Raw genomic sequence first — 11,842 nt, 5'->3', positions numbered from 1 at the left:
GTCTTTGCTTGGTTATTTGAGCGGGCAAAATGCTGTTGACGAGTTAATTGACACGCAACAATTAACAAACAAAATCATTTAATATACTGTTTAGTACAAAGATTAAACAACAATGTGAACATAATTTCAGTTGTTTTACCGGGAAAAGACTATTTAAACCAACAATGGTGTCGGCACGGACCTCTGTGTAATAAGATAGGTATATTTTCGCTCAAAACTACACTGTAAAAAAGTTAGCAAAGTGTTCCATAGTTAATAAAGGGTAATGATTATGAGGCCGGGCAACATCAAAGGAGCAAACAAAGATGTCAAGACTTAGGTTGCAAGGTCCACGACCGTGCACAATCTTTTGTTTTGTGCTCATACACTATGCATGAGTTAGGAAATCAAAAAGTTTCTATTGGTTAGTTCCTCGGTCAGTGGTAAACAACTGTTGTGTTTTGTGCACGGTCAAGGCCAAAAAAGGGAACAAAAACATACAACAAAGAACTTTGTCGAGTTTCGTGACCATTCCCCTCTATTAACTATGAGCGAACGAAACTATCATTCGTTACCAGATCATAGCTCTATGATTCAAGGATCCCGAGTAGTCTGTTCACGGGCCTTCTATTTTCTCTTAAGATTGTTAGGGCACTATATAGCACCACAATGAACACCGGGGGTGGGGTTGGACTAATGGGAAACGAAAGAGGGTATAGAGTAGCGCACTCTCGGTCTCCGTGCTCGTTGCGCGCTCCCTAAAAATACGGAAATAGAAACGGATGTGGACAGTCGTCAATTAACCATTCCATTTGGAGCTTGTCTATAGAAAGCATACTGACTGAATGACATCGACAAACTAGACCTTAATTATCATTAATTATCTATGTGTGCTCCAGGCTGTACTGATTTGCTGAAATTGGAACAGTCAAATCAACTTCGTAATCTTAGCCATACTGCGTTAGGCAGCCTAATAATAGCTAATTAAATCGTAAAACAAAACCTGTGAAAATGTCTTAATTTTTCAAACAAGTCAGGCTGTGTTCTACCACTTTTTCCAGACACGGGAACACATTTGACGAACTTCGAGGGGTTTGAAATTGTGGTGAAACACTCTCTCAAGTGTTTGATATACAGTGGAAGCTCTCTTAATGGTCACTCGTTAACGGACAGCTCTACTTACGACCACCTTCACAAAACCCCGTTTTTCCCCATACAAACTCTATTTACTCACTCCCTTGAGCGGACATTTCCTAAGAGGTCGCGGATACCTTCGGGACTTGCGATTTAGACCTTCCTTTGTTTTGAAGCTCACGTAAGTGAACACCGAAAGGAAATCCCATTATCCTCTAATGCTGTTCGTCACAACGATTTTACAGTGTGTAAACATTTGTAAACCGTATCACTGCGTTTTGTTGCAGTGAGACCAGATTCAGTTGTGGACACCTTTCTCGCGTCCTGAGGGTGTCCGCTTACGAGACCTTCCGCTGTATCTTCTCACTCAAAACTAAAACTAAACAGGAAGCTGAGCAAAAAATTCGAAAAAATGTACTGTATGCTGGCAAAGATCAGATATCCAAACACCGTCACCCTTATGAACCTGACATGTAGTAGCGCCTAATACCCTGGTTACCTAATGTTGGGTATTTTGCTGACTAAACGATATGATTAGTACCAAATAAGGCAGCTTCAAAAGTTATATTTCTGTTAATCCAGTTGGCATTTGGTATAAGGGTAAAAATTATACCTCGGTAACTGTCCCCAACCATGCTAAACATTCGGCCTACTTTTTGGTTGAACTTCTTGCAAAGGCAGGGGGCGGAGGACGTCTATAGCCCTCTCTGACCTTTCTCTCTTCAGAGGTGTCTGCCGATCAACCAAATGAAACAAATTTTAGATTTTTTTAACTTATGTGTAACAAATTTCCGTTTGGTTGAGTCACCAACCCATATATTTCAAGCATTCTGCTCAAGAGAGTAGAATACTGGGGAAATGTCATAATGACGTCACTTCCTTTTCAGATCGCGGGCTTTTGCAAAACTTTACTTGTAAGTAGAAATGGGGGAAGCATTCAAAGAAAGTTGTCACCCTGGGTGAGGCTGGCAGTCACCGGGTTTACCATAGCCTATGTTCCTGCCATAGCCAAAACCTTTGATCTGGAAATTAACAGGAGCCGGCCTCCTTGGGGGAAAAGGTTTCGTCGGAAAAACTCCTGTATACATACCTCTCGTCTCATTGTCTTCGTCCTTTCCCTTCTTCTTCGCCCACACCCATTTGTTATTTTGTGCAGAAGTCCATTCTCTTAAGCTGTCAAATACAGGTCAGCAAGTTAGCGTCATCAGCGAATGTACACCGACATTTGAGCAAACTATAAAACTCTATTGCAGCAAACAATAAACCCACAAAAAACATAATTCGCTGTCTAGAAATTAAGATAAGGTCCCAGTACATCGAAAGCGTGCATACATTCGAAAGCCGCTCTACCTTGAATGGAATTAGTCCCTAACAGGGTTTGCGAGGCGCACTCCAATTTCCTCAGACTTGATCAGCTGTTAATAAAGATCGCCGAGAACACTTATGTAGAAAACGCTCCATCCTTTTTGTTTTCGGCTCGATGGGGGAGGAAGGGGAGGGACGGCTATAGTACTTGTGCCAACTATTCCTAGAAAGGGTGGCTACCGACACAGCCAGAGAGTTTGACTTTTCACGGACGAGTGATTTTTCGGTCTGAATTTCCAATGTAATTAAGCGTATCCAATATAATTATTTGTCTTGACGTCTTCTCATTATCGCGTCTGTATGAGGATGAGAAATAATTTTTTTCTTGCGACACTAAAACGTATGTGAATCAAACTGAGTGTATGCCTGCAAATGTGTCACTAAAATTCGGAACGCTGTTCGACTCAAGAGGTATAGAACTGAGGAGTGGATTTGTTGCACCGCAAGATCCTCCAACTGGATCCCGCGCGCACTTGTTGACCCGACTTGCGTCCTCGAGAGATCAGCGGAAAACAAATGAGAGCATTTCTTTTATAATTATTTCTTCGAGATAACCCTAAAGGATACTTTGACAGCTAAGAATGGTGGCGTTTCGTCATCAACACCCTAAGTGAGACCAGAATCCTTGATTTGTACCTAAGACGACGAGCATTCCGACCTTTTCATATAGGAGTCCCCCCTGGGTTTCGAACATCGCGCTGTCCAAGGCCGTTTTACAGTCGCTTGCACCGTGTCAGATCAAGTTAGTTATTCTTTGGATTTCTGACGCAAGTACTCGATACCTTACCGCGGAAATGATCTACATTGAATAGATTTTCGCACGAACATTTTATATATGGAAGCTAATTATATAAATAGCTCATTTCCCGTAGGTGTCCGCTTATACTGGTTTAACCGTACTCGATTGCCGAAAACTGAGCAGATATTGAAAATCACAAAATTGATGAGCTGTATCAATTTTCGAATTATGATTCAAGCCGTGATTAAAAGTTTTGGACGATCAACAGACAAGAGAATTGCATGAGGAGAATTCGAACGACGCGTTTCGCTATTATTTATACAGTATTGTAAATAAATACTTCAAAGATGAATACGGCCATGGCAGAATGATTTGAACAAAATAGTTGATAGATAGAGAAAAAAACACAAGACTGGGAGTTCAGCAGTCACTAATATCGCCTTGGAAAGGGAAGAAAAAAAAAAGTTATTACAACACGGGGTACTCGTATTTAGTAAACCATCCAAGCAGGAACCCCGCCGAACAGGGATTTAACTTTGTTGAGCGGACGAGACGCGGTGCTGTCGTCGTGGTATTATGACTCTACGTTGGATAATTTTGTTTCATTTCTAAGATCTCTGTAATGGTAACAAAGAAAGAAAAAAATCACTGTTATCGCCTGGGAAAATAAAGAACGAAGAAAGTAGGAATGAAAATGAGAATCCGATTATACTTGTTTTGCTGATCGGACAAGCTGTACTTTCTTTATCATTGACTTAGACGAGGATAACCAATAACTTCAAGAATGTTTTCAAAGGTGTTACGTCTCCTCTCGTGTATTCTCTTACCGTTTCGTTTTGCCAGTGGGCTTTAACTTTAAAATTGTCACTGTTTACAGATGATCCATTTTCCAAGTTGAGTGGCTCATAGCCACTTTGATTTCTTATTATACTTTATTTAATGTCACGCTCGACGGACTAAACGAAAGAGGGACCACTCGTAGTCTAACTATTCCTAGAGATTGTATATATTATCTTAATTTGTGTTATGTTGGTAAGTTTTCTCCTAATGCGATCAATAGAAAGTGAAGTTCGATAGACATAGTGAGATAGTGAAGATGCAGATTAAGATCACAGTAACCCAGTGATAAAACTGCCTCCTGAAAATTAACACAAACCCCCAATGAGGTTACCGAATTCCTTTGTACCTACCTATGCGTGCTACCCGATTCTCTTCTGTTTTGGAACACTTCTCTCTTGGTGTCTTTCTGCGCGTAATGATCATATTTCGGCCATGCTGATTCCCGGTCGCAATCCCAATTGTTATTCATTTTCTTCTCGGACTTTTCAGGGGTACTACATCGCAATTCTTCCACGTCTTTCTTCAATGCTTTATATTCCGCTTTCAGTGAACGGACCTCTTCCTTGTCACCAGCAGCGGTAAGTTTTACTTCTTCTAGCTGTTTTTGAAGCGCTGCTACGTCTTTCTTCAGTGCCATATTTTCCACCTCAAGCTTTTTCGCCGACAGTTTGAGGTCGCTTATTTCTTCGCTATTGCCATCCAGTAACATTTTCATGGATTCTTTATCGGTTTGCAATTCTTCAATTTGACCCTCCACTGCCTCAAGCTCATTCAATCGCTCTGTTGTCCTTAGGAGCTTAGACCATGTTTTTCTCAGATGCTCCTCATTCGAGGTCTCAAGATGATCATTCAAATTACTCCTTTGGTCCTATGAAGTATTAAAAGAACTATTGAATTAACTTTTCATGTGAGATCAAGTATTTTGGAGAACCCCAGGTAACGTTCCCCCCGGAAAATACTTAAGTACCTCGAAAACCATACGTTGAGTACAGGAAACTGAAAAAAATTATAATACTGGCTTTCTGATCACTTTAGTGGCCTTCTTTAGTCAATGTTGGCCATTGAATATGATCATCAACAAACCACTCGCTGAGGCGGTAATCGAAACTTTTGACTTGACTACAGATTTTCTTAATAAGCACCAACTCTTCTCGCTTATATTTTGTATCAGCCCGGCTTTCTTTTTGTTCAGGTGTACAGTGAAACTTGTATTAAGCGGACACCCTTGGAACGCTCACTAGTGTCCGCTTAATACAGGGTGTCCGTTCTAAACAGGTTCCAATATATTGTGAAATAATAGTTGATTACTAACTCTTTTGAAAAAAAGCTGCTTCGTAGCATCGCTGAACAATGTTAAAAGAGTCCGAGCTGAGCGTTAGAAGTAAAAAGCTCTTGAAATGTCCGGTTATTGCAGCTTTTGTGCGACAAAATTGCTTAATATTCGTGTCCGCGTCCGCTTAACAGAGGGGTCCAGGTTTCCTTTACAGTACATATATATGTGAAGAAAATTTAGGTCTCAAGCAGATTTCAACTTAATAGAGGGTGTTCGCTTAATAAGAGGTCCACATAAAAAGCCATTCCCTCTTGATTTGACTTGATCTCATCTGAGTGCCAAGTCTTGACAATTGCGTTCGCTTCCAAAAGTCTGTTGAAACCGTTGTCTCTTTTGAAAGTGTAGCTCTTTAGGGAACTGAATTTAAAAGATCCGTCGTTTACACAGCGAATTCGGATAACAGAGCCGGAACAGCGTTAGAAATTAAACCAAGAGACCATAGTCTCTGGCACCAATTCCACTGAAAATGAAGAATTACTTAACATTACTTAAAAAGACGGTACGCGTCATATCGGAAGTAGCTGATTGCCGTTTAGTACTTAAAAATAACTCACATCGTTTTATTGTAAACATGATATATTATCGGGTAATTAGGTCTTAAGGAAAAATATGTTCAACTAGACAATCTCGCACTCTGAGCAATCGTGTTAGAACGGTTTTCAATTCAATGTGAAAGTTACTCCTATTTTTAATTTGGTTGTGCTTTACAACGCTTTGAGCAGTTTTTGTGTCGAATGTAATTCGCAATTACTTTGGTTTTGCATTACTACACTGAGCGACGGGCTAAAAAAGACTCGATCACTGTGTTAACCAATCAAAAGTGAAACAGAACTGACCAATCGTGACTTGCTCGCTCACGTTTTCTCGCGCTTCACGTCAGCGACATGTATTTCCTTCAAGTTTTGATTGCTTCACTAGCCATGAGGTTGTGTGCCCTTTGTGATTGCCCAGAGTAATTGCTTTGGGTTCCCTAAGACTCCTGACAATTTCTCAACCAATCAGAGCTTAAACCAAAACCAACGGTAACTCGGTCTCAAAGGTTTTGCGGCGATTTGCGCCGGCACCATGTATATTTACTTTGTGTTTTTACTTGATTCAGTGTCTTTCCTTTGTGATTGGTTAGGTGGATCATTTCAACGGCAAAGTGAATACCAAACCGCAATATGATTACGTAACTTACATGGAACGTACATCCAGCTTCCTCGTAAGGACAGTGCACCATGGTCATCACACAATCGTCCCTCACGTGGGACTCCACCTAAAAAAACAACATGCATGTTTCTGATTGTCGGTCTCGTAAGAAGGATTGGAAACGTAGTCGGATCGTCGCTCAGCTAATGTGTGTCAATTATTAGTAATAAGACTCACCACGACAACTTTGTCACAACTGAATGAAAATAGATATCATAGCTAAAATCAAATCTTGTTGAGCGCTGATGAGTTTTCGAGATTCTGCAAGCCAGAGAGAAGTCCTTGTGCGTGTTACCTAAGTTGCTGAAATAGGTCACGTTCGATATAAACAATAGCCTCCATTTGGCGCGAAAATATGCTTGGATATTTGTCCGCGGACATTATTTGTTCCGAGAAGTGAACTGTGAGCTTCGAGGAACAGATAATGTCCAAGGACAAATATCCGAGCATATTTTCGCCCAAAATGGAGGCTATTGTGTTTATTGTTCTTCAAATCTTTTTCGCAACGCGCGCAGTTTTGAAAATTGGGGAATATTCTCGGATATTCCCCAGTTTTGGCTGGGGAATATTCGGCCACGTGACGTGTTTAGACCAATCGCGCGCGAGCGAAAATATTTGATGGATTATAAATATCAATATTCTAACATGGCTCCGAGGCTTTCAGGACAAAATCGCGAATTTTTTAAGGTCCTTTTGTCCCTCAGTTCCCAAACGCGACTTGAATAGGAAGAAAACACCACTAAATATAGACGTTTGTCCAGAAAGCCTCGGAGCTATGTTACAATATTTCTCCCAAATCCTCGGGTTTTTTTTATTTTTTTGCAAAATTCTTTCCAAGCCACTGCCACCTTCATACTGCGTTTCACGTGTGTATTGTTGTCATCTCTGCTTCAGTTAAGGGATTCGTTCGTGGTTTTACAAATTTACACTTTGAAAGTGAGACTTGGATGAAACTAGCTGGTCTGAAGCAACAACAAATTGCTCCAAGGTCGTGGTACTGTGGTAAAAACATGTAAAAGCCGTGTGAAAAGAACTGAAATGTTCTAGAAATAGATTAGGTCAACATCTTTTGCTCGGTTTTAGAGAGAATCGATTACTACCAGTTTAAGGCTCGATATCGGGCGACTGTTTTTAATCCAAGTGAAGAAATAATGCCGATGATTCAGTTTGTCGTTTGGTCTTTGCAACATTTAATGTTTCAGTCATTTATGCTGAAATTCTAGCATAGCTGACATTTCTTATTGTTAATTACCTAACTGAAGATGACACTAAGGACTGCTATCATAGGCCTTTTGGAATTGTTAACTAATCATATACTTCTAGATCTGTACCTCCTCTCTTGGAATCTCTTGCACTCCACATTCTTGAGGACATTCCAGAGGAAAACGCGTACACTCATAATCTTTATGATGCTGTTAAGATGAATGAGCACCATATTTGACTGAGAAACAGTTAAACCAACTACAAAGTGGCTAGGGAAAAAAATGTAATATTCCTCAACATATAAAGTTTGTCTATTTCTTGTCTATTTCTTGCCGTATGGCAAAACTGGGGAAAAATGGGGAATGCGCATGCTACGCACTTTTCAGGAACTTACACTTGCCAGGCCTTAACCTTGATTATTTGCATTAAAATATAATCCAATGTCGTGGGTATAGGCTATTTTGGAGCTGATTTTCTCCCACATTTGCCGGTGAAAAGAGCTCTTCGATACCAAAAATGGCAATAACACAACAATCTTAGAATAACTTGTACTCCAACTGGGTGTTTACCACATGCAGGGATCGCTTTGTCTTCTGCTTATCTGCTTATTCATTCGAATTCATTATACCCTTATGTGATCCTCAGCCTGGAAATGCAGCGCCTAAAATCGAAAAATGCCTCCATTCAGTGCTTTTTTCTTGGATTCAGGCTGCGTTCAATCGACGACCTTTGATATTCCGGAGTAAGAATAAATGGAATTACCTGAAGTATCCTTTCGATTGAGTCACTATTCCAATTTCAGAATACCCGCGGCATTTTGCTCTTTGGGAGTAGAGTACTCGGTAAAGTACCTCCCTCTACATGGGGTCGTAAAGAAAATGGGTTGTTACGCAGAAAAAAAACATTCTACTCCCTGAGTTGGAAAAAAGTGGAGCTTTTACTCCTTTCCTTGAGCGAGGAAATGAAAGTTTTTTTTTGATATAGAACGTAACTAAAACAAGGTGCAAGAATCCAGAGCCTGTATTTTTCCATAAGCAGAATAATCGTTTTAATGACCTATTTTAGAATCATGACTCCGGAATATATATTTGTATTCCAGAATAAGGTCACTAAAACACACTCTTAATACAATAAACAAGAATTTTGCCTAATGGAATATCTACAAACCAAAACAAATCACTCGAGTTTGTTATAAAGGCATGGGGTCGGGTCACCGATTGGTGGTATCAAAAATTAAAACAAAACTTAATTCTCAATAAATGGATAATTTTGTACGGCTGGCACTAAAAATTGCGTATTAAGCGAGTACTCAACTATGCCCTTCTCCTCGCAAAATATCATAATATCTTTTGTACCAGCCTGCGAAATAACAAGTGAGATTTTGACAGCTTTCTTCTTCGTCTTAGAACGAAACTTGATATTTTCAGAGAAGTCTCTCTTGAAAAGAAAGCTTTAAACATTTTCCAATGTACTTGAGCCCACTTATTGTAAAAACTTAGTCACAAGGTACTATAAAACTGTTCATGATACTTCCGTGACTGTGCGAGTTGCGTTCATACTTTCTCGTTCTGGGAACTATTTTTTTTTGTTTTTGACTTGGTTTTTTTTTTGTTTTTGTTTTATTTAACATTGTTTAGTTTTAATAGTGTAAGTTAAGTCAGTATTGTAAGTATTGTTAACATTGAAAGAATGAAAGATGCGAATGCAGCCATAACACTACTGGAAAAATGACCTGAAATTACCATCTGTTACCATGGAATTCATACGCTCGAGCCGAGTATTACGTCCACTGAACATATAGAGCCGAACTCACACACGACCGCTCTCATGTGGCTTTGATAGCTCAGTTGGTAGAGCATTGCACCGGTAACGCAAAGGTCGTGGGTTCGAATCCCGTCCGGGGGAGGGGTACTTTGGGAATTTCTGGGTGGGGATGTGCCGCTGGAACCCTGGAACCCTTAGCCTATACCAGAGCTAGTTCAGCTGAATTTTGCTACCCTATACTAGAGTAAACTTTCCAAATCCCCTCATCTATCGACACTGTTGAGGTTGATTTGCGTACCTTTAAACTTGCCGATTTGATTTTTTTTATATTTTTGAGTGGCAATTCCTGGTTTCCTTAGTCCAGATAAAATCTTCAACCAACAAGTCAGTTTTGTGAAAAATGATACCCTATTCTAGACCCAAACGCTCTGATTTATATACCCTATCCTGGAGTAAACTGCTTGAAAACCATACCCTTCACAGCGGCACATACCTATATAGCCCATATATGGTAGTGTCCCCCCCCCCCCCCCCCCGCGGGAATCCCGTTCAGAGCCTGAAATTTTTTCAGGTCATTTTTCCAGTAGTGTTATGGCTACATTCGCATCTTTCATTCTTTCATTTAATTGCTACTGTTGGACATCTATTATCATTATTAACATTGTCAGTAATGTTAGCGATGTACCTAATTTTAGTATTGTATGTAATGTTCGAATATTGTAAATTATGTGTGTCTTCCAAATAAACAAACAAATAAATCAATAAGTCAATAAATCAATGAATAAATATAGGTATGCCAAAGCAATAATTTTAATGATGTTGAGCAGCCTCACCTCTGTTGCCCAGAAGGCGAACTGTTCTTCACAGTATTCACATTGCACGATCCTGTTATGACATTCTGATGTGGTGTGTTTGTGCAGGAGTCGTCTCTGCATTTCTTTCTCACAGTCATCGCAAATTACGTCCTCATATTGGCATGAGCTAAAATGTTCCTGCGAAAGATGATAACAACAATTTAGTTCCTTTTCTCAACTCCAGTATTTTCACGTCGGTTGCAGAAGCTGTTTGTTTCCATTTATTTGTATAGCCATACATGCGTATTGCTTGTTCACTGATCTGCACAAATTACCGCAACCAAAACAAATGCCTCTAGTGGTTAATTATCCGTACGGTACAACAAAATCTGGAGTTTTAACTTCATGATATTGATGTGGTTGTTGTCGATTGTCTTTTGACGGAGTCTTCGATAATCTTTGCTCGATAGTCAAAGCTGCATCAGATATGAGATATAAAGCTTATCCGATCGAAAATTAAGCTAATCATTTACAACAAGCTACCTCGTAGTGACGTAGTTGTCCAGTCCAGTCACATCCTCTTTCATTCTTCTTGCATTTGACGCGGAGAGAAAGTATCTCCCTCTCCCAGGCCACATCTCGAAAGAACTGTAACAAACAGCGATGTACATACGTAACATTGAATGCCTACATCGATACTAGCAATCAGCCGTAGCTGCAGAAGCCGGTGATCATTGCCGATAATGAATTAACTAAGTTCAAAACTTAAGATACATTATTCTGATTATTTCGTGAGTCACCCTAAACTTGGAGGTAATTCAGTTACAAGCGGCTGCTCAGAGTATTGATAACTTCATCATATAAAGTTTATTCGTTTCAGTAAACTCACCCCTCCATCAGGAATAGGATTCCTATCTTGTGGACAAACTTGACCATGGCATTCCCGATCCCTGAGAAATGCAAATAAAAAATTAGATAGCTGTTGATACGATTTGCATTAGTGTTTGTGTCAGACCGTGGCAACCGAGTATGCTAGATAGCTGGACGTATCATTCAGTCAGTTTTATTTTCCCGTTTTGCCTAATATCGCGGATACTCTGTAGGCACTGAGCCCCTCACATTGTTTGTATATACCAAGATATGAAGCTTTCACAAACAGTACATCATGTAGAACCTGAATGTTTCTAACAAGCAGCTTTCGCAGAATCGATGACCACACACAGTCTGTACGGGGCTCCGCATGGCAAGAAGGCATATGGAGCAGGTTTGGCCTGGAGACAACTCATCTACAAACACAAAATCATGGCCACCAATTCTTGGTTCACCTTCGAATTCTTCCTCCATAGTCGTTGTTTTCAGAGACCAGCGCGGAAGTAGAAAGTGAAAGTGCTTGATGTGTTTAAGGCTACGCTACTTAGGTTTCATCAATATGATTGGTTTTCTTTGTGGAGCTGTCAGTCATTACGGCCGAACGGGGTTATATGTTTCTTCATGCATGTT

The 11,842-nt window shown here is 40.1% G+C and overlaps 1 protein-coding gene across 1 annotated transcript; it reads right to left on the bottom strand.

Annotated features, from left to right (window-relative positions):
* Positions 1–61: 61 nt before the first annotated feature.
* Positions 62–11,746, bottom strand: LOC110042302 (TNF receptor-associated factor 4-like). Its single transcript, XM_089297606.1, has 9 exons — positions 11,517–11,746; positions 11,232–11,292; positions 10,886–10,990; positions 10,382–10,540; positions 7,913–7,993; positions 6,571–6,648; positions 4,408–4,925; positions 2,204–2,286; positions 62–1,845 (listed from the first exon to the last, which is right to left on the bottom strand). The coding sequence occupies exons 1-9, from the start codon at positions 11,684–11,686 to the stop codon at positions 1,763–1,765; spliced, it is 1,338 nt and encodes a 445-aa protein (XP_089153732.1). The 5' UTR covers positions 11,687–11,746; the 3' UTR covers positions 62–1,762.
* Between the last annotated feature and the right edge of the window lie 96 nt (positions 11,747–11,842).

Source organism: Orbicella faveolata, unplaced genomic scaffold (assembly GCF_042242905.1).
Source record: "Orbicella faveolata isolate gen_17 unplaced genomic scaffold, um_ofav_v1 contig_3, whole genome shotgun sequence".
NCBI classification, from domain to species: Eukaryota; Metazoa; Cnidaria; class Anthozoa; order Scleractinia; family Merulinidae; genus Orbicella; species Orbicella faveolata.
This window is presented reverse-complemented; position numbering and strand designations above follow the sequence as displayed.